The sequence below is a fragment of the Protopterus annectens genome, chromosome 7.part0, assembly GCF_019279795.1.
Source record: "Protopterus annectens isolate FY-2018-M chromosome 7.part0, PAN1.0, whole genome shotgun sequence".
Taxonomy (NCBI): domain Eukaryota; kingdom Metazoa; phylum Chordata; order Ceratodontiformes; family Protopteridae; genus Protopterus; species Protopterus annectens.
Window position 1 is genome coordinate 1,072,562,642 of NC_056739.1, and position 24,168 is coordinate 1,072,586,809.

A 24,168-nucleotide genomic window follows, 5' to 3' on the forward strand; every position below is an offset into this window, starting at 1 on the left:
CAACCACTCAAATGAACTCTGGTTTAATGCAGTTGGCTGGAAGTAGTAGCATAGAAATCTCGAATGTGGCAACGAATGTAAAATATGCTGAGGTTTTTCTGAAGGGGACAAGGGCAATGCCTGTGAAGTTTTCCGAGAAAGTGGAGGTACGGAAGAAGCAAGAACCGAGAGGGAGATTGCAACAACAAAACGAGCTACAAGAATCGAAGAGGAAGAACGAAAGTCCAGTGTCCCACAACAAGCAAGGACGGAGGTTTAAGTAAGCAAAAGAGTGTGTTCATGAATTTGTCTAGTTATAACTTAACGAAAGCCACTGAAAAATTATTTGATAAAGGTCTGCAATATATACCAACTCTGTCAGATACTGTTGTCGATGCAGTAACTGACCTAAAGGCTTTTGTTAGAAATGTGAGTTTAAAATTGATTTTTAAAGACACACTACATGAACATAATGTTTGTAAAAAATCTAGTACTTTTATTACAAATAATTGTCCAGTGTTAAATGCTTGTATGTCTGTGTGTGAGCAGGATATAAGAAAACTATATGAACATAGAAGGAGGAAAGTTTATAATTTATCATACGAAGAATATAAAGCATTAAAAGATCTATGCTGTGATGATAGTATAATAATTAAGCAAGCGGACAAGGGTGGGGCTATTGTCTTGTTTAATAATTCTGATTATACTGCCCTAATGGAAGAATTTTTGTCTGATGAAATGACTTTTAGAGCTATTACCTTTGATGAAGTGAAAAAACACATAGCAGATGTAAATATGTATAATTATGAGCTTCAACTACAAAATTATATTTCTTTATAACTCTTTAACTATTGTACAGTTTCATGTCCAGTGATACCAATGATATACGGGATCCCCAAACTTCATAAATCAGTTACACCCCCCCCCACCCCCCCAATGAGACCTATTGTTTCAGGAAGAGGCTGGGTAACCGAGCCATTATCAATTTATATACAAAATGCTTTAAGTAAATATTTGGTATTCTGTTCTAGTATTTTAAAAGATACGAATGATTTTTTTCAGTAAGCTCTATAAATGGTATAAGCAAAACTATAATACCGAATGAATACGGAATTAATGCTATACGTGACTTTTTATGTAAGAACACAGATAAGAATGGTAGAAGTATAGAGAACTTATGTGGTTTGATTGAAGTTGTCTTGACTAAAAATGTTTTTTTGTTTAATGGGAAACCTTTTTTGCAACAAAGTGGTGTAGCCATGGGGATGCCCATGACTAACACATATGCAGACATGGTATTACATGAACGGGAAAGTGAGTTTATAAACAATAGCAATAACCCTTATAAGGATAATGTATGTTTTTATCAGCGTTTTGTAGATGATTGCTTTATAATTTGGAAAGGATCCCTGAATGATTTCAATGCTTTTGTGCAGTATTTAAGTACAACCACCTCTTTTTTAAGATTTAAGATGACTACTTTTGACACTAATATTGTGTTTTTGGATGTAACTACAGAGGGATTAAATTGATCAGTCACAGCATGAAGTTATGGGAAAGAGTAATGGAAGCTAGGTTAAGAAGGGACGTGATGATTAGTGATCAACAGTATGCTTTCATGCCAGGAAGGAGCACTACAAATGCGATGTTTGCTCTGAGAGTGTTGCTGGAGAAGTACAGAGAAGGTCAGAAGGAGTTGCATTGTGTTTTTGTAGACTTAGAGAAAGCTTATGACAGGGTGCCTAGAGAGGAGTTGTGGTATTGTATGAGGAAGTCAGGAGTGTCAGAGAAGTATGTAAGAGTGATACAGGATATGTACGAGGGTAGTGTGACAGCGGTGAGGTCTGCGGTGGGAGTGGCGGATGCATTTAAGGTGGAGGTGGGGATTACATCAAGGATCAACTCTGAGCCCTTTCTTATTTGCAGTGGTGATGGACAGGTTGACAGATGAGATCAGACAGGAGTCCCCGTGGACTATGATGTTTGCAGATGACATTGTGATCTGTAGTGAGAGTAGGGAACAGGTGGAGGGAGACCCTGGAGAGATGGAGATATGCTCTAGAGAGAAGAGGAATGAAGGTCAGCAAGACTAAGAATATATGTGTGTGAATGAGAGGGAGGATAGAGGAATGGTGAGGATGCAAGGAGTAGAGGTGGTGAAGGTGGATGAGTTTAAATACTTGGGATCAGTAGTTCAGAGTAATGGTGAGTGTGGAAGAGAGGTGAAGAAGAGAGTACAGGCAGGATGGAGTGGGTGGAGAAGAGTGTCAGGAGTGATTTGTGACAGACTAGTACCAGTAAGAGTGAAAGGGAATGTCTACAAGAGGGTTGTGAGACCAGCTATGTTATATGGGTTGGAGACAGTGGCAATGACAAAAAAGCAGGAGTTAAGAGCTGGATGTAGCAGAGTTAAAGATGTTAAGATTTGCACTGGGTGTGACGAGGGTGGACAAGATCAGGAATAAGTATATTAGAGGGTCAGCCCAGGTTGGAAGGTTTGGAGAAAAAGCCAGAGAGGCAAGATTACGTTGGTTTGGACATGTGCTGAGGAGGGATGCTGAGTATATTGGGAAAAAGATGCTAAGGATGAAGGTACCAGGTAACAGGAAAAGAGGAAGGCCTAAGATAAGGTTTATGGATGTGGTGAGAGAGGACATGCAGGTGGTTGGTGTGACAAAGCAAGATGCAGAAGACAGGAAGAAATGGAAACAGATGATCTGCTGTGGCGACCCCTAACGGGAACAGCTGAAAGATTATGATGAATTTACTGAAAGAGCATAATCAACTTATTACCACAGTCCATAGAAAGGATGTACAAGTTAATAGATATACACATGCAAATAGTATGCATAGTAGGCATATCTTTAAAGGTATACTGAAGGGAAAGTTTTTAAGAATTAGTAAACTCAACATTGATGAAAAAAGATGTAGAGAACAAATGGAACAATTGTTTTTTGATTTTGTAAATAGAAGTTATGATGCTGAATTAACCAAAAATATTATGGACATACATTAAAAGATAGAGTGCAACGGACAAACCCCATATTTGGTGAGAAGATCACCATAGATATGATGCCCGATAAGAAGAATGTGGAAGTAGCAGTTAGGTATGCATTTGTATGCCCCCGTACACTCGGTAGTGCAGGCCTTTGAGACTGCCTATTTCAGTGACCTTTATAAATTTAAAGGCATACACAAGAGGCAAAGTCATGCTGATCTTTCAAATGATAAGCTGACGGTTTTAAAAAGTCATATGAATGACAAGTCTATTAGAGTTATGAAGCTGGGCAAGGATGAATGAATAGTTTCATTGGACTCTAGTGACTATTCTAGTGCTATGTTTGAGATCTTGAATGATGATAGAACTTACCAGGAGGCTTCTAGGAAGGAGCTAAATATTTGTTTTAAGCAAGTAGATTTCCTCCTTTCTGACTGATTACATCAGAGTATTGTTGATCTCCCCAAATATATGTTTTTTAAATAATTCACATCCTATTGCCCTCAGTATTTTTGAGATTTCTTAGTTGCACAAGAATATAGAGAACTCTCTAGACTTACAGTAGCTGCCCAAGGTTACAGAACACATACTTTTGCTGTGTATGTGGATAGACTTCTTAAAAAAAATTGACTCTCTGGACTTTTGGGGTAGGTTTAATAGTGAATTATTTGATGATAATTTTGATATTTCTGACTATTGGCGCAGTGGACCTTTTCACGTGCATTCCATTGCACAAGGGTAGAGATCTCTTTTTTGATCTCCTTATTTGGTTTAATTTTTGTAAAAATCAGCAGATCAATATAATTATGGAATTTTCAGATCTTATTTTTCAGAATAATTTCTTATTTTTGCAGGTAACTTATACAAACAAATAAGAGAGTTGGTGATGAGCACTGCTTGCTCCTCCACATTTGCTAATCTTGTTTTTGACAAGATCCTGTAATTTGTGTATTCTAATATTTTTTAGTAAACCTACCTTTAGTAACAGTTGTTTGCATTTTGGTAGTTTGCATACTTTTAGTTTGAAGAGAGGTCTGGTTAAGGGCCAGTTTGTTTGGCTAGAATGATATCTGTTGATGAAATGCTCAGGAGAGTTCCAAGTTGGGTATTGGTCCCCTTGATGTAATCCAAAGTATGACACTGTCACTTGTAGTATTGTTTTTTAACATTGTGTTATTGATATTATTTAATTGATTGTTAATTGTGTTTTTACACATTAAGGGTATATTTATATTTTTATTCATCAGTTAGTATAGTATTTGCTGTCAGATTAAACTAGTACTGTGCCTTTAAATTTTACAGTATATTTAATTGAACTGTATATTTAACCAACTAGTTTGTACATTGTTGTAGTTCTGATGAAGTCCTTTTATCTATTTGGGACAAAAGGCTTAACCCATTCTGTGTTGCTTTTATTACAGTCATTTTTTTGTATTCTGGAATGCTGGTGAAACAGTGCCTGATTTCTTCTGTGGGTGGTACATTCATGCCAGCATTTTGCTTGGTTATTGTTTTTTTTCTGTTGCTAGTACACTTGCCATAAGCTCTTTAGTCTTAGCATTAGATTTTAAATGCCAGACCAACTTGCTATCCTACCACCTGATGAAGAATATAAAGCACTGGACATTGTTTTGAAGAGGGAGTTCTCATCTGCATTTCATCTTAAATCCCAGAGCTGTTTGTTCATACCACTCCATTTGGTTCTCCCTGGTGGAAAAGGTACTGGAAATGTTTTCAGCCCTCTGTGGTTATAGAGTCATGGAAAAACTTAATAAGATCCTTAACATGGCATCTACAGGTGGCTACTGTATGGCATGCTGCAGTTTTAATGGCTGGGGCAGCAGGCTTGGTTCCCGGTGGTGTACATTGGGACTTGCTAATTTTCTTGCTTACCCTCCCTGCATGTTTCACATAATGTCTTTTGCAGGGACAACAACTTATTAAGTCTCAAGGATGCTGGGATGGGTGGACCATAGTTATGTCAATAGCTGCAACTACTGGTGAAACTTTGTAGCTAGTTTCTTTGATTGCAAGTCACAAAAAGCCTTATGGTACCTACTTATTGCAGTTCTGACAAAGCAGTGATTATAGTCTATGTCTCTAAGCTTCACAGTCAGAGGTTTTAGGCCTGATTTGTGGTCACTGTCTCTGAAGTATACATGTTCTGTTTGTGTTTCTGTGGACTTTTCCCAAGATTTCCATTTTCCTCCAACACCACCCAACGATATACCAGATTGGCTGTTCTAAATTGTCCAGACGTAGGTGCATTTTGTCTTTGGTTTTGTGGTTGAAAGGGGTCATAAGTGAACTTCTGCATTTACCTGGTAAACAGGTGACTAAATTCAGTAATTCAATCTTGAGGAACTTGAGTGAGTACTTGTTGATATGTATTTTTGAATTAATTTTTAAACATAAATTTTATTGTTATAGTTTTAGCCTTCTTAATGTCCAAAGTTGCAAGCACATAATAAGCTCATATTTTTTTTTAAAGGGTGGAAAACATGTGCATTCAAGTAAAAGAAATTGGTGATCGTGTTAACTACATCAAGCGCTCATTGCACTCTCTGGACACCCAGATTGGCCATCTTCAAGATCTTTCTGTCCTTACTGTGGATACTTTAAAAACACTAACAGCACAGAAAGCCTCAGAAGCTAACAAAGTTCATAGTGAAATCACTCGAGAGCTAAGCATTTCAAAGCATTTGGGCCAAAATCCTATTGATGATGGTCCTTCCATACCAAAAAGACATGATTTTGGAAATGCGTTTGGGGCATCAGTCTTGCGGGGTGGACTAGAAACTGATATTGAGAATAATAAAGCTGCTTCAGTTGATACAGAAGACTTGCTGAGCCACAGGTTTGGCCAGAATTTCCCTCCTGATTCCAGTAAACAGGAGCCAAACATTCCAGCGACTGGCTCATCTATAAATGCTGCATCTTCTAGACTCCATGTTGGAGATTTTATTGAGTTAGAGAAACTACAGAATCTTACTGCAGTTAAGAAAATGGGCAGTACATCCAGTAGCATACCTAGTCATTCTGTCCAGACTAAGTTCTTTGTTAGCACTCCATCTCATTTCAGTTGCAGGAGCTTATTAGCATCTGTAGCTGATCGTGAGCAAGCTGGCCCCAGCACACCTGCTGCAGAAAGTGACAGTATTATTGAATTTGGGGCTTTTGTTGGTAAGTATAATAAAATGGTTTGTGTTTTGTTAGAGAATGTTTGCTTTTCTTCCCTTCTTGCTTTCACCTTTTGTTACAGCTTGTGTTGAACTGATTGGTATGTTAATTGTTCTTTTAAAGGCAAATGACAGCTGGCATTAGCAACACTAATAGCAGTAGCTATGATTGCTGCTTCTCATCTGATTGTACTGTAGGCATCTTCCCCAAAGAGTATTTATTTGCCTAATTTTTGTCTGGCTTTGACTGGTGATCCAGCAAAAGAATGACCTGTTAGATTTAAAAAACCCGAAAACGTGTTCTGGAGTTGAAAAGAGTGAATATGCCTGATAGATTTCTTAACGTTGAGCTCCCTCCCTCACTGTACCGGAACAAAGTATCATGCAGAAAACAGTTGTGTTAAGTGGTATTAACATGCATCTCTCTGGTTAAGGATATCTTCACATTTCAGTGGTGCTTTGCTTCCTAGATCAGTATTTTCTTTGTTCCTGTGAAACCAGTTTGTTTAGCTATTTAACCATTTCTGTTGATTAATGATTACTGTGCTATTTTAACTAACATCTTGAATAACCGTATCAGATTTGATTATCACAGGTTTTGATTCAAAAATAGATTGTGTGACAGTTCGTGCTATGCATTTTAAAATTTAGAAATCTGTCAGATTATTCCTTGTTTGATAATATGTAGAAGTAAGTACTAGAGATGCATCTAAATGTTTTCTCCACTGACCAGTATCTCTACTACCTGTACCTAAATGACCCATTTATTCCCCCACAGAGGAATATGAGCCAGATTACTGGAAATACATGCTATCCACAGTCTGGGATGCTATATGGAAGGCCCAGTACAGGAGGGGGTAAGAACCTGGGTGAAACATGACACATTTTTCCCTGTCTTGAAGTGCTCACAAGCGTGGGAACCAGTCCATCTTGCTAACAGGGTGAGAATTTGCCAACCCATTAGAAGTTCATCATTAAATTGCTGTTGCAGTAGCCCAAGCTATATGGGGTGTCCTGCCAAGGACTGGACCAGCTGACCAAGTTTCAAAGCTTTAGTGCCCTAGCCATTGAACACCATGAGTGAAGCAGGATAAAGTCAATGGCTAGGGTGCCAAAACTTCAGAACTTTCTAACTGCCAAAAACTGTGCTCTTCTTCAAGCTTTGGCTGATGGATGATCTGTTAGCACTTTTACAATGCCAGACAGGTAAGTACCCCTTTGGGATTTTTCTGAAGAAAAGTGTTTTCTTTCTGTCAGAAATTCATGTCTGAGGCAATATCTCATTTTTTAGTGTTTGCCACTAAAAGTTTTAGTTCAGAAATTTCCATTTGCAGTCATAGTTTCCTGAGAGGAATCCACTGAATATATGTATTTTTTGTGAAGTTAAAGTGAACTTTACCTCAAGTGTTTAGTTTTGGGATTTTCATTTAAAAAATTACTACAAAACCTAAATTTCCTGTCAGAGTGTTTTGGTAACTCTTTTAAGCTCCAACAATAACATGTCAGGCACATTTTTTGGCTGATAGATGGGTTTGGGTCCCTGTAAGGGATTCCATTATATATTTTCATTTTTTGTGAGAAAAAGTGTGCTGCACGTACATAGCAGTGGTGAGATGGTCTGGTGATAGTGTATTTGATAGTTGTTACTAAAACCTTTTACTTTAGAAAGTAATTTTTAATTCTGGAGGCAACAGCGACACTTTAAGGCTCTGCTGACCACTTGTAAGACTCCATTTCTGGCTGGGATGTGGACCTGGGTCCCAGTAACTCTCTTAATCCTTCCCCAAGCCACAAGAAGAAAAAAGTTATCTGGTAGGCTTTTGGTCTTTACTCTGGCTTCCTCTTGGGAAGCCATTAAGAACCTGAAGGCAGGCATGTCCTCTGCAACTGTTCAGCTGCCCTTGTCGGGTATGGGTAAACTACTCTTGCTGGCATCAGGGAAGGGACTGGGGGATGCTCCTTCACTAATCCTCTCTGAGTAGCTTCATCCCCAGAGAAGGGGCCATCCTTCAAGCCACTCTTTTTCTGGATGGGATCTCTCAGAAAAAGGAAACCTAAATCTAGACAAATTTCTTCTCCTGAAGAAGATTAGGGTGATTGTAGTTTGCTAAGGGGTTTATTTATAGAGTCTTTCAGTCTTTAAATGCTGAGTCTTCTCTTTATTTTAAAAGAAAAAAATCCTCTCTGTCTACCCCTCAGATACTGATTCCCAATTTCTTAAGTTCCCACTCCACACTTTGAGAAAAATTATTCTTTAGATTCCTCACCCAAAGAATTGTCTTTTTTGTGATGCGGTTGGCAGAATGAATGAATTATTACAGGGGAGAACAACAAGAAATTCTGACTCTCCGCAAATATGTTATGATTACAGGTGGATTTCCTCAATCTCTCCTGCTCCAAGAAAACCTCAGGTTTCACAGATTCTCAAATTCCTTTTTTCGAACTTCAGTTCAGATCCTGCAGTAATTTCCTTATCAAAGTCAACTTCTGCCAGACTCCTTTAGGCAGTTGTCTCTTCTGACAAACTGGGGAAAGCCTTTAATAGATATGGGAAGAAAAGTTATATTTCCTCCACCTTGGCCTTCAGAATAGTAAATTGTTAGGCTCAGTTGTCCAAATTTCTAATGGCTTCCTTTGATAATATGGAAATTAATTGCTGAAGTCTGTGTTCAGAAGCTATGGTGTCTCAGAATTCTGTTGTAGCTTGTGTCTCATGTAACCATAAATGTTTAACACTGCTGATGCAGTTTCCAGAGCGGCTGCCACTTGTTGTATGATAACATTTTCCTGGTTGCATTCCCAGAACTTATCAGAGGATTCAAAAATGAGATCCTAAATGATGTATCAAACTTTGCTTGAGGAGCTGCATTCAAGAAAGTGAAAGTATTAGGCCTCTGGAAACACACAGATTTCAAAGAAGTTGTGTCTGTAATAAATGCTTTCAGTTCTCTCAGGCCCTCTGTTAGAAATCACAGATAGCACCGCAGTGACTTGGTATATAAACAAAGGAGAACTAGGTCCTACCCCCTTATTGACTAGCTGTGGTTCTCTGGGATGTAGCAACTCAGTAAAATGTACTACTCCAGGCTACTGAAAAACATTGCGCTGAGCAGGACCAGGACAGACCTTCAGAAATGGAAGTTGAACTCTGGAGTCTTCCAGGAATTGATCCATCTGTAGGGAACTCCTCCAGCCACAACAGAAGTTGTTCTCTCCAAGAGTCCTTGAACACAAGCTTGGAAGACGAATGCCTTCCTATTCCAGTGGACAGTAATATCCTATATGCTTTTCCACCCTTTCCTGTGGTAATCAGGGTTCTAAAGATTCAGAATGACTCCCAAAAGATTATTGTAGTGGCTGGCTTTGGCCCAGGTAACATTGTTCCTCCCTTCTCTTGAAAAAGGCCAAGAGCAATTACCACAAGCTTCTTCACAGAATGGACATTGTTACCCAGGACATGGGTTGTTTGATAGAACCCCAGCCTACAACTTATTTAATTGTTTGCCTAGTTAATAGTGTTTAATTGTAATACTTTTACAGCAACATTTTTCTGAGGATGTGCAGCAGGTGCTGAAGGAGGCAAAGAAACCTGATACTAGAAAATCATATATGGCTTTTCTAGTTATTGCCAAACCCAAGAAACGGGATCCTTTTAATGCTCAGGCTCCTGTGATTCTTCAGTATTTGTTTATTTTCCTCTGGCCTTTCTTACTCTTCTGTCAAGATTTATCTTTCAGCCATTTCTGCTTGTCTTTCTTCAGAATTCCCTCTTTTCTACCCTACCTCCACTGAGGCACTTTTTGAAAGGGATTGTACATATCCAGCCATCTAGAAGATAGGTGCCTGCTACTTGGGATCTTAATTTTTTTCCACTGTTTCCTTTTCAACATGCTCATGAGACTGATTTGAAGTTCTTATCTTGGAAAACTGTTACTCATTGCTCTGACTAGTGCAGGAAGAATATCTGAGCTGTAAGCTCTTATGGTGAGTCACCCCTATCTCATTTATCACAAAGATAGGGGTTACTTTGAAAACAAATCATTCCTTTATGCCTAAGGTTGTTTCATAGCTTATATTGAGCCAGGCTGTTCGTCACTTTTTTTCCAGAGCCAAAAAATAACGGAGAAAGAATTTTACACATACTGGATGTCAGTATTGACTGGACAAGAACCTTCAGAATTGATGACCAGCTGTTCATTTCCCATGAAGGTAAGGAAGGGGGACAAGCAATGACAAAGCAGACTGCTTCTAAATGGTTGTCCCATGTTATTGCCTTTTGATATTCTCAACATAAAGTACTTTCAGACAAGGTCAGGGCACCACTATACCATGGCTTTTGGATACTTCAGTGTTTTTTTTGGAAAGGGATGAACTCTAGAAGTATACTAAAGGCAGCAACTTGGTCATCTATGACTAACATTGCCAAGCACTATAAAGGAGATTCTTTCTCAAGGTCCAGTGCAGGTTTTGCTAGGACGGTTTGCAGGGGTTCTTGGACATTCATCCTTCCTCCTCCTCCCTTTCTTTCTGAACTCTGGTTATTCATCCCATATAGCTAAGGCTACTGCCACGGTGAGCCAGTGATGAACATAGCATGGTTGTATAAGTAAACTTACCATAGCCGTAGCTATTCAAGCAGATCACTGTTGCAGTAGCAGCATCCTCCCTCCATCTCCCGTATTTTTTTTTTTTTGTTTGCCAGCGTGTGGATATGTGTTTTTTTTTCTCATGTCACAGGGCTGTAGCTTCCTTTTCTGAGGCAAGAAATCTCTCTGTAGTTTTGGTGCCCTAGCAACTCACTTTGTCCTGCCTTCCATGTGCTGTGCTGTAGCTTAGTCCTGTCCCCCACCTTTCCAGATTGATGACTACCAGTTTCTCTATAATTACTTGGTGGGAAAGAGACATGTTCTGCCACATGTTTCTTCCTTGAATCAGTGGAGCTCTTTTTTTTTTTTTTTTTTTTTTTTTTACTGAGATAGGTTGTCTGATCACTTCTGCAAGCAGTCACCCTCTCATCAGTAAGTGTCCCTAATGTGGCATGATTTACTACTTCCCTCCTCCAGGATGGACAAAGTAGCACTGGCCACTCAAGCCCATCCTTCCCCAAAATTCACATATAGTGCCTGTGTTGCTAACTGAACACAAGTCAGCTGGGCTTCATCCCTCTTTGCCATTGGTCCAGGATGATGCATTTAAATTGTGACCGAGTTGTAAATTAGTTTTGTAGTGCTATCACCAAGTAATTAAAATTTATCTGTATGGCTAACTCTTAAAAGTACTTTCTCCTGAACTTGTTTCAAGTTTTTATTGTTAATGCATTGCCAGCATGTAAGTGGCTCATCTGTACATCTGGGTAGTTACTCTGTTTACTTTGAGTCATTAGTTATCTTGGCTGCCACAGATAATATCAGAATGGTGGGTGCCAAAATAGCACTGTTTTCATGTATTGTATATATAAAAAAGTACATTTTTAACATGAATAAAAAGTTTTCACTTTCAGAATACTTTAATCTAACTGTAAACAGTTACTTCATTTGTACAGTTAGTTACCATAATGTTTGCATTTTACTAATTTGTTATTGTTAGCGGGGGGGGGGGGGGGGCAATGTCTGTCTTCTACCTTATCCACATTGTAACAGGTTAACTGTTCTTAATTTTAAATAATGAAATCAGGTCACTTCACTTCTGAGAAGATTTGGAAAACAAAAATAAAAGTAAGGACTGCCTCAGTGACAAGAGTGCTAAGGTGACATCATCAGAATTAAGCTCTAGTACATTTCAAGAGTTCGTCCCTTTCTAAAAAACAGTGAAGTATTCAAAGCCATGTTACAATGTGCCATGACTGAGAATATCAAAAGGCAGTAACATGGGGCAGCCATTTAGAAACAGTCTGCATTGTTGCTGCTTCATCCTACAAGTGTGAGTGGTTTAAGTTCTGATAAATTCTCCTGTTTAAATGTGAGAGATGAAATGCTTAACTAGGTTTGAAACATGCTACATTTGTTTGCCCACCATGTCATTGAGCTACCCTTATTTTTATTTTCTTAATTTACTGAAGGTACTTTAAAGAATAGTAATTGTCAATAAGTGCACTCATGCTAGAGGTTAAGATTATACTCAGTACTCTATGGATTGCTATGTGGTCATTGAGCTTCTAAAGAAAATTATTTGGAAAGCTCTGTTCATTTTAGTATCCATCTGCGTATTTGTGTGTCAGCTGGGAATTTCAAGACTGTTAATATTATAGGTAGGAAGTTTTATCAAAATGTGTGTCATAAGATGGTAGAGGAAGTAAAATCATGGGAATGACCACCTGTCAAGTATTGCTGTGTAGAATTTTATGAGAAAATATTCTCTGTTACTGAAAGGTGTGTCCTAAAAAGGAAAACGTTAAGAAACAACCTCTATGGTTGTAAAGTTCATTAAAAAAACATAATAGACAAGAAAAATGTACAGGGGCTATTTATATAAGCAAAATCCTTCTGGATTAAGTTTGGGAAGACATACTAAGGTAAAGACAACACTTAGAAGGAGAATTAATTTAAAATCCAAGAATCTGGCAAACAAGTTTTTTTCATATGCATTTTGGTATAATTATTCAAACAATATTACATTGTCATTACAGTATGATTTAATAGTTGACCATGGTAGACTAGCAGATTTTCAGTTATGCAACTTAAGCAGGTGAAGATATACTAACATACAAGATCTTGGTGAGGAAGATTCTTGCTTTCTAATTACTGATGAAGTAGTGATAGATGCTTTGTATTCACTATGACCTGATACAGCTACTGAAACTGATGGCCTGTTTTTTTTTGTATAGGAAAGAGTGTTATGTCTCATAGCAGTGTTCCACTGAAATTTAGAAACAGGCTATGTCCTGCATAAGTGAAAATGTACATTTTGTCGAGGCTAAATAAGGTAGAATGTTACAGATCTATGAGTTAGACAGGTGTAATAGGTATGTGTTTTAGGTATGTGTTTTGAGAAGATCTTACCGAACCTGTTGCCTCCACCATTAAACCTTATTGTTGCTGTGTCGCGAGATGGCTTTATGAACAGGTGATCTTATCTTTCAAACTTCATATATTTTACAATAGTTTGACAGTTGGAGTAGAGGGTTAAGGCTGTGAGCTCTGTGATCTATAGTTCCTGTGCTAAGGAGTTTAATTCCCTCAGCCCTCATTTGCCTGCTTTATCACCTAGAGTAAGTCACTTAACTGGATGTTGCTCCTGAGTCACTGTTGAAAAGCAACTGTGTGTTTAGTGGATCAACCTTACTAACAAATGGATGTTATTGTAACTTCATAGAAATAATTGATGTGAAGTTGTTCAATCTCGACGTTCATTCTTACACATGGGTTTAGAGCCGATCTATCAGCTCCAAGTCGGCCGCTTTACTAGCTGAAGATCTCAGAGTAGCTCGAGACCAGGTCCCTATCCCATGATGCTCTCTGTCCTACCCCAGATCTGGTTTTCCGCTGCAACAGATCGGAGGTCGTCAGAGAGCTTGGGCCAGTTTGTGACAAATGTTTCTATTTTTTCTGCTTATAGCTAAATAGATTTAATCTCTTACAGTTATGCTGCTTTTTGGGCTAGTTAGCCTTTGTTTACTTTAATCCTTTTCAGACTTTTGACAAGATTTCGGCCTTTTCAGAGCAGCTGCTCTTAGGCCTTTGCCGTGTGTTAGTTTATTCCCTATCCTGTTTACTGTGACTTTTCACAGTATTGCTATTACTAGTGTGTGTTTAACTTATTTACTTAGATATTTAGGGTTAGAAATATATTTAGATATTTAGATATTAGATTGCTGGAAGTTTTGATATTTGTTCAGTGGATCTGACAACTCAGAGTTGTTAGTAGTTAGAGTTTGCAGTGTTTGTGTGTGCTGTTGTTATTCAGATTAGTGTTTACTGTGGTGTTGCTTCTAGTATGGCTGATCAAAAGGAGAAGCAAAAATCAGGATTTAAAAAGTGCCCAAAATACGGGCAGAAGATGTCCATCACAGACGCCCATGTGAATTGCGTCTATTGCTTGGGACCAGTTCACCTCCAGGAGGCTTGCTCTATCTGCCATTCCTTCAGTAGCAGAGTTTTTCTTGAGAGAAGAAGGAAGTTGGTGGATACAGAGTTATTGAAGCCTGATTTTCAGGAGTCCTTGGATAAGGCTGACCAGACCTCCAAGCCATCGAAGGGGTCGAAGTCTTCTAAGGCTTCCTCGGAGCCCAAGTCATCGGCTCCGAGCTTTATTGTGAAGGTGCTGTCACAGGCTCCACAGTCTTCGGAACCGTGCACCGAGCCAGTGTTTTGGAGCCGGTCTCCGAAACCTTGAGATCGCCTATTCTTCAGTCGGTGCCGTCTTCGATTCCTTTGACTCGTTCTTCGGTGACCCTCTGTGATGTGGACCGGGTGGTGCAGAGGCTTCTCAAGAACCCGGCACTGGCTAATGTATTATAGCCCTCGACCCAACCGGTTTCGGGGCCTAAGACCATCGAACCTGCTGTGACTATTCCTCCTCCGAGCTGAGTAGGGCCTTTGGAGTTGGGGGAGGAGGACCTGATGGTTGTGGAGCCTTCAGAGCTGAGACCTGTTTCAGTGCCATCGATTCTGTCAACCCTGACACTCTCTGGTTGGTTCTGGGAGGAGAGTCTAACCGAGGCGTTGGTTCCTACCCTTCCTCTCGGAGCGTCGGCGCGGATGAGCTCGACTCTGTCCTCTGGCTCGGAGCCCACTGTCTCGGCGCCGGGGAGGTTGCTGTCTTCTTCAGAACCGGCGGTTTCCTCGGGTCAGAGCAGTGGAGCCTTCAATTCTATGAGGAGGGTTACGTCATCCAAGACACACACATCATCAGGGTCCTCCTCCTCGTCCCCTAAAGTGCCGCTTTCTGCCTCTATATCGCAGGTCCCCGTGAAGCGTCGAGACCCAGAGCCTCAGGTAATCCCATTGGTTGACCCTTGTTCTACTGAGACCTCACCAGAAGCCCACACTGATGAGGTTCTCAGGAAGAAACTTTGTAAGAGGAGGCATTTAGATTCCCAACAGGAGTCCTTGACATCAGACACTGGCACAGTCCCCCTTGGAGGATATCTCTTTTGTTGATATCCTGGAAGTCCTTAAGCAGAGGGGTGACTGGCAGTCTGCTAGCCCTGCTGAGGATGAGTCGGTGCTCCTGAAGGCCTTTGGGTCTCAACCTTCCACCTCCTGGGTGACTCCGCCCTTTAACGAACTAATGGAATTGGTTGCTCGAAGGGCATGGGAGTCTCCTGATACTATGGAACCGGTCCCTCGGAGGCCCAGCAAGTTTATCACCTCCCCCCAAGACAAGATGTTCCTCCCTAAGGAAGTTCGGGTTGATGCCATAGTGGTGGCGGCAGCCACCAAGAAAGAGATGTCTGAAACCTCTTCTACTGTCCATCCTCCTAATAGGGATTCTAGGACTATGGACAGGTACGGGAAATGCATCTTTAGTTCTGCAACCTTTGCTGTGCGATTGCTTAACTAATTGACTCATTTTACCCATCTTCAAAGAGATCTCCTAAAAGAGCTCGGAGATACTCTGCAGGGTAGTACAGATGGAGGTGTCTCTGAGAAGGTGACAGCCCAGATTAATACCCTTACTTCCATAGTTAAATCATCCATGCAGCTCATTTCCTATGCAGCCGATGGGTCGAGTCGGGCAGTGGGTTCAGCAATAGCACTTTGGAGACATTCCTGGATGTGCTTATGCTCCTTTGCGGAAGCCTTCAAGTCTTCTTTTTTCAACACCCCAGTAGATGACTCGTCTCTTTTCGGGCCCAAAGTCAAGGAGACTCTCACTAGGTGTGAGCAAGAGGGAAAGACTCTATCTGACGTAGGAGTCTGTTTCTCCACCCCTACCAGACCATACCTCAAAGGGCAGAAAGGTGGAAAAATGTGCTTCCGAAAGTCCCAAGGAGCTTTCCCAAACACACGTAGTGAACCCCCCTCCAGGGGCAGAGGAGGGGTAATAATGGAAGACGCCACCTCGGTGGCAGAGGGGGTCTGCAGAACTAGGGTGACAGGGATCAGTTCCTTGGTAAGCCCTATCAGTAATCCTGAAAGGAGGCCTGGCTATCCTACTCTGGAGGCAGTCGGGAGTCGCTTGGCTTTGTACCCGGATGCCTGGCTAGGAATTACAAGAGATTCTTGGGTACAAAACATCATTACCAGAGGTTACATCATTCCATTCTTAGAAACCCCGCCTGATGGGGAAAAAAATCCCAGGCGTTCCACCCAGTCTCGGGATCAAGCAGCCATAGAAATCCAGAGGCTGCGTGAAAGAGTCATTCAGCCAGTCCCAGCAGACCAGATAGGATCCGGAACTTACTCCAGATTCTTTTTAGTTCCAAAGGAGACGGGACTGGAGGCCCATCTTGGATCTCAGCAGACTCAATACATTTGTAAAGAAGGAGAAGTTCCAGAAGGTCACGCTTCAGTCTATTCTCCCATTCCTCGGAATGGGTGATTGGATGTGCTCTATAGATCTCAAGGATGCGTACTATCATATAAAAATGGCCAGACCATCCAGAGATCATCTGCGTTTCCGGCTGGGAGCCAGTCACTAACAATTCTGAGCACTGCCCTTTGGACTCACAACAGCCCCCAGAGTGTATACCAAATGCATGGCAGTGGTTACGGCTCACCTGAGGCATCTAAAATTCCAAGTGTTTCCGTATCTGGATGACTGGTTCCTTACTGCCGCCTCCAGGCATCGACTAATTCTGTCCAGGGATCACACACTCAATCTGTGCTCTCAGTTAAGCATCACTATCAATTTCAAAAAGTCTGCATTGTCACTATCACAGCGTATCTCCTTTATCAGAGCAGAACTAGTCACCACCACCGTCACAGTAAAATTCCCCTGGACAGAATATCCACTCTCCAAAACCAGGTCTCAGACATTTTGCAGAGCAGGAAAGTACCCGCCTCTCAAGTACTGAAGCTACTAGGTACCATGGCAGCTACGCTCATAGCAGTTCTCCTGGGGCGTTTGCACATGCGGATTCTTCAATGGTTACTCTTCACCCAGTGGTTTTACCAACAACTTCCGATAATATTCTTAATCATGATTACGGACTCTTGCAAGAAGGATCTTCGCTGGTGGTTGACCAGCCACCAAGTTACAGTGGGTCGACCATTTGTTTCTCCCCTGCCGTCAGCCACGGTGAGCACGGACGCTTCTCAGGGTGGGAGGGCTTTTTTAGGGAAGAACAGCCCAAGGCAACTGGCCGGAGACAGAGTCACAGTTGCACATCAAAGTTCTGGAGCTGAGAGCGGTGCTTTTGGTGTTGCAACACTTCCACGACTCTCTTCCTCTAGGGACGATTGCGATACAGACAGACAACATGTATGTGGTCTGGTACATCAACAAACAAGGGGGAACCAGGTCTTATCCCCTGTGTCGGGAGGCCTTGAGAATTTGGCAGTGGGCAGTATCCACTGGGCACTTTCTGATAGCAGCGCATATCCCCGGGAATTCAAACACAATAGCAGACAAACTGAGCAGAGCCATTCTGTTACCACACGAGTGGTCTCTCAAAGATGAAGTTGCGGAGATGATTTTCTGCAGATGGGGCCAACCTTGCTGCGACCTGTTTGCATCTTCTATGAATGACAAATGCAGAAGCTACTTTGCCCTGAATCCCCCTCCGGGGAACAGCCCAAGAGACTCATTCATACACGATTAGCCCCCGGGACTCCTATATGCCTTCCCACCTATACCCCTGATTCCGAAATTTTTGCAGAAAGCCAAAAGCCTGGGAAGGACTGTGATCTTAATAGCCCCTTTTTGGCCACTACAGATTTGGTTCCCCTTCCTCCAACTCTATCAACTGAAGGAACCTTGGATTCTGGACCCAATTCCAGACCTGCTGACACATTCGTCAGGGGCCTTCCATCCCTCAGACTGACAGCTTGGCTACCCCGATTCTCAGCCTAGCCAGTTCACATGAATTTTCTTCGGAGGTACAGCATATTCTTGTATCTTCGCATAAAGCTTCCACCAGAAAGTTGTATGCTAGTAAATGGAACTGATTTGCCTTTTGAGCCTTCCGGAATAACATTGATCCCTATGTTGCCCCAATTGCTAGTATCCTGGAATTTCTATCTAAGCTTTTCCATGAAGGTGCTGCAGCTGCCACTATTAGAGTTCAATTGGCTGAAATTTCGAATTTTCACCTCGGAGCTGAAGTTTCTAATTTGATCTCTCACAGATTATGTAGGGCCTTCCTGAAGGGTACCATTCATCTTAGGCCGCCGGTCAGACAACCTTTTACTCCCTGGAATTTAAATTTTGTGCTGTCACATATTATTCTTCTTCCCTTTGAGCCTGCATCATCCTGTCATTTGAAGTTTCTTTCTTGGAAAACTATTTTCTTGGTGGCCATTACCTCAGCGCATAGGGTGTCTGAGCTTCAAGCCCTTTCTATCAACCCCCCATATTTGGTATTTCACTCAGAATATCACTGAGGACTAACCCTTCATTCCAGCCAAAGGTGTGTTCCGAGACTAATCTGAATCAAACTATCGAACTTCCAACCTTTTTCAGTAACCATTCTAATAAGTTGGAGTACATGTTGCATAAACTTAATGTCCACAGACAATTGAGATTCTATTTGGACAGGACAAGGGAATTAAGAAGATCTGACCAACTCTTTGTATCTTATGCGGACACTAAGAAAGGATTACCAATCTCTAAAGTCACCCATTCAAATTGGTTAATCGACTGCATTAAATTTATATACTCTTCAGCAAACCAAACCTTGGAGCATGGCGTGAAGGCGCATTCCACTAGAGCCGTTTCCACCACTTCTGCTTATGCGGCTCGATTGCCTTTGGACACTATATGTGCAGCTGCCACTTGGTCTAAGCCGCATACCTTTATCACTCATTACAAAGTGGACAGGGTCTCCAGGGACAGGTAAAACAAGAAAGCAGAACATGTAAGGTCCCATTTATTAAAACTAGTGGAAAATAATAAATTAATACACAATTATACTAAGCGCTTTCACCCATAAACCATACTGGGCATTATCAGAGTATAATTTTGTTTGGAAATTCTTCCTTAAATATACTAAAGTCACAACGCCCTAAAGTTAAAACCAGTGAACAACTTCAAACAATCATATATGCAAATTACAAATTACAAACATGGAATGGCTGCATAGAAAAAAGCTCCTACAGTATAATGGCAATAACTATAACAGAATATGTTAAACATCATCAATAAGCAGTATTTGTTAACTAACTAACTGAATATAAATATATATATCTAAACAATCCAATGTATAAAAATATATATGTGCAGCTGCCCCTTGGTCTAAGCTGCATACCTTTATCACTCATTACAAAGTGGACAGGGCCTCCAGGGACAGGACTTCCTTTGGTTCTACTGTCCTTAGGAATATACTCTCCTGAACCACCCAGGATTAGCGTGCTTGGGACGCTACCCATGTGTAAGAATGAACAGCTAGATTGAACAACTTCACATAAAGAAGTTATTTACTTAGCATAACGTTCCATGTGAGTTGTTCATCTTGCCTTCATTCTTACATTCCCACCCGTCTTCCCCCTCCAGGGTCTCGAAGAACGAGTAGACTTGGGGTCTGGTGGTCTTGTTCTGGGACTTCTTACTCCAGTTGGAGTATTCTTTGGGTTATTTCTGTTCATGCTGGGTTCAGCAAACTAGATCTGAGGTAGGACAGAGAGCATCATGGGATAGGGACCTGGCCTCGAGCTACTCTGTGATCATCAGCTAGTAAAGCAGCCAACTCGGAGCCGATAGATTGGCTCTGAACCCATATGTAAGAATGAAGGCGAGATGAACAACTCACATGGAACGTTATGGTAAGTAAATCACTTTTTAAAGATCTGGCAGCAGATATTACTTATCTGCATCTGACAAAGGTTTTTGATACGATGACTCTTGATGATACTTTAATAGCCCTAACATCTTTGAATGCAACTTCTAATGTTGTTTAATGAATGCTGAAGTGGTTATTGGATAGGAAAAGCACAGTAAGAGTATGACAAATATTCTTTGAGCAAGATTATAAATAAGGTCCATCACAGTGTTTAACATTGGGGTCAGTTTTTTAAATAAATGTATGTCCATTTTGCCAGTAAATGATAATGTTTGGAGAACCAACTTTGTGGATGGCTGCAAGGTGGATGACTTTGTGACTGACATGAGTGAAAACAGCACAGGGGATTATGACTGGGTCATAAACAGTTTGCTATGTGTTCAAGACATGGAAGTCAAGAAATTGAGAGTGAAGCTAAGAGAGGTGAATCTTGATGTCCTTATTGAGAACACATAAGTGTTATAATTGGAAAGACCTCATCATAATTGTTTGTAGTAAATGGAGCTTAGACTGCTTCTCAATATACAACTATAGTTTAAAAAAGTGTAGGAAAGCTAAGTGTTTTACAGCTTTGAAAGCTGTAACACACTTACCCTGTCATACAGAAAGCAGCCACTAAGGAACAGCAGCAGAAAGAACAAAGAGCCATACCTGTCAACCTCTTAGGGCAAGAATTCTGGACAAAGTCATAAATAATGGAAGGAAAAGGCCTAAAAATAGGGACAGTTTTTAAATGTTGCTCTTACAAACTTAGAAAGTTGATAGATTAACAGTTCTGTGTTAGCGTGAATTTTCTGAACGGTATGAAGTCTGAAATTCAAATGTCTGTCATTATTTTCTGATTTCAATCTTTAATAACTTGGCAGTGTTTTGCCAGAAAATCACAGTTTTATGAAAAATGGACCCAAAATATGAAAAAAAAAAATCTGGACATTCCTTGAAAATCTGTACAGTTGAGAGGTATGCAAAGAGGTATAAAATAAATGCTTCATTCATCAGAAAAAAAAGGACGAATGAAGTGCTTAAGGTATGTCCTTCTTTTCATCTTTTGCAGTATTCTTTACATGAAGGAGTGCTGCACCATAGTGACCCGATAATGGCCAGTATACAAAGGTCTTTCACTGCTGTAGGGTGCGTGGTATGTCACATGTAGGCGGCTGTCATAGTTCAGCCATAAAAGCAGTGTATACATGCACTGAACTTCTCTGCCACTAGTCCAAATGCTAGTCCGAACACCACTTTGAACATTGAGTCATTAGCTGTGTTGCAGCATTTTTCTCAGATAAGTGCCCTGTTGGGGACTTATGTCTTTTGATACTGTTTTGTGGTAAGGTTCATGTCATCCAAAAAAGGCAAATGCCAGTGTGGAAGGTAAATTCCACATAAAGATAGACATCTGTAGTGTTTGTTCTGCCTAGGGCCTACCCACGACCACAACTCCTGTCCCATTTGTCAGGGCTTTGTGCCTAAGACTCTAATGAGTTGACTTTCCTCTTTAGCCATTTATTTGGAAAATCAACACTGAACGTTGCTAGCTAAAAGCACAATGGAGGGATCCTTGGGGCCAGAGGCTGAATCATTTACAAAGAGGAAGGCCAAATAGCTGAGGCCTGAACCTTCTGCTGTGCCTCTTACCACAGACATCTCTCCTGAGGTGGAAAAAAGGCCCAGAGATACATACGGTTCCTAGTTCTGGTTCACAGGCCTAGCCCCAATGTTGAGGCTGCCTTGGGTCCAACCACAGGTACGTCCTCGGAGGCTGAGCAGGCATCCATCTGGTATGTACAGGGGGAACATAGGCTTGTGATCACTGGAGGCCCTAAGGGGGTACCTCAGATCCTTGTGCGGGAGGAAATTCAATGTGATATTATTGAATGTAGAACGATGCCTGGGCCTTTTAGGCTACATAGAGCAGACCTGCATCAAAAGAAACAGCAGAAGACTAAACACTTGTCCCTTCCTAAAGACCCCCAAAGTGATTGGCAACAATTCACCCAAGTCCTTTTCAAGGCCCTTATGCTCCCTTTGGGTGTTTCAGTCCCCCCCTCCCTGCAGTACTTCCACACATAAAAGGTTTAGGGAAGAGGTTGCATCAGAGGATGAGGTATCCTTAGAAGATGAATCTTTGGCCTATTCCTCACAGATCCCCTCCCAGTTAGATTATGCATCCCCAGAGGATGACTCCAGTGGTGCTGACTCACCCATGGAAGCACTCTCTTTTGGAGAGATTCTGGTCAAAATGAGGGATTATTTTAAATGGGATAGCACTCCGGTATCTGAAGTGCAAGAGAGGTACTACAGTCATCTGCAGGTGGGATCACCTAGCCCTTCAGCTATTCCTCATATGTTGCCTGCATTTCTAGATGCTTTTGCGTCTGCCTCCCAGAAGCAAGATTCCCAGCCTCCTGCTCCTAAGAAGCTTGACTGATTTTTACAAGGTATCTGAGGAATCCCAAGTTCCTGTTGAGATGTTCTTCAGCAGATCCATTGGTTATTTCTGTGGTTTCAAGGTATCCAGGTTACTACCTTCATTCTCTCTCCTTCCCTCAGATAAGGATAGCAGGATCCTGGAAAGGCTGGGCAAGAAAGTGTACACTTCTGCCACCTTGGCATTTAGGGCCATTAGTTATCAAACACACATGACCAAATTTTCCCTAGAGTTTCTGTTGCAGCTCTCTCAGGTCATTTCTGATTTGCCTATTTTAGGGAGAGTCTCCTGGGTAAGACTCCAGCCATTACCAGAGGGCATTAAAACTAAACTTTTGGATGTACCTTTGGACAACTCTGCATTGTTTGGTCCTGCAGCTGCTAACTTATTTAAGTCCGTGCAAGAAAAGAGTAAGGAATTGCAGCAACTGGAACATATTGTTTCCCCCATTGCTTAAATTTCAATGAAATTATCCAGCAAAACCTGCTTTTGTACGTAGACACGCGCGCCTTCCTCCACCAAAAACAAAAACAAAAAAGGGTGGTAGGAGGCCTCAGCAACCCAGGACTTCCCCTGTAACTCCAGCTCAGAAGCAGACCTTTCCTGACAAGCCTGGTTCCCTCTGAGTGCCCAAACCATCTCACCCACACATCTTTCTCAGTGGCTGTCTGTCTGTCTATCTCTGCCAGTCTGGGAAAGCATAACTCAAGACTCCTGGGTTCTCAGTTTCATTCAGAAAGGATACTTTCTGATATGGGACTCCCTGCCTTCCTTCAGGGGCATCCCCCAACTACCAAGGAAATAACTGTCTTCCTTTCCAGAGGTACTGTTAGACCTGTGGAGACAAGGAACCATTCTGAAGGTTCCTCAATACCAAAAAGGAAGAGGTTTCTACTCCAAGATGTTCTTAGTGCCCAGAAAGGACAGTCCTTGGAGACCCATTCTTGACCTTTCTCACCTGAGCACCTTCCTAAAGGTACCAACCTTTCCGTATGTTAACTCTCCAAACTTTGTTTCCCCTTATTCTACCACAAGCCTTCTTGGCTTCTCCGGGTATCAAAGATGCATACTTACACATTCCTATCCACCCCAGTTGCAGGAGGTTTTTACGTTTCTCTTTGGCTTCTTGGCATTTTCAGTTCTCTGCCTTGCCCTTTGGACTCTCTACTGCACTACGTGTATTTACGAAATATCTAGCTCCAGTGATTGCCTACTGTAGGCTTCAGGCCATCCGTGTTTTCCCTTATGTGGATGAACTTCTGTTTCTGGCAATATCCCCAGAGATCTTGGAGCAAAACATCTGCTTTGCCATTCCCATTCTACAAAGTCCGGGATTCACCATAAACCACAAAAAATCCATTCTCATCCATTCTTAGGATCATATTTTCCTGGAGTGCAGGATACAGACAGACCTCAAGAGGGTCTCTGTTCCTCTTTAGAAGATGCATGACCTCATCACCCACTTCCAAAGCCTTCTGCCTCTGCACCACATTTCAGCCAGAGAGTTCCTAAGTCTTTTGGGCTTCATGGCATCCACCTTTCCAATGCTACCTCTGGCCAAACTTCACATGACAAAACCCCAGTGGTTCCTAAAGTCAGTTTGAATGCAGCATTTGCATCCTCTGGTATTTCCAATTCCTCTCATACCCTGTCTGAAGAAGGAATTTCAGTGGTGAATCCAGCAAGTGTCACTCAACCCAGGACT

At 41.4% G+C, this 24,168-nt stretch overlaps 1 protein-coding gene across 1 annotated transcript in view; it reads left to right on the forward strand.

The window, feature by feature from the left end:
• Window positions 1-24,168, forward strand: part of TRPM7 (transient receptor potential cation channel subfamily M member 7) — a 1,848,525-nt gene that overhangs the window by 1,259,376 nt on the left and 564,981 nt on the right. Inside the window, exon 24 of the mRNA XM_044076371.1 lies at window positions 5,469-6,160. Coding sequence (XP_043932306.1) covers window positions 5,469-6,160 — 692 coding nt within the window. The remainder of the gene's footprint in view (window positions 1-5,468; window positions 6,161-24,168) is intronic.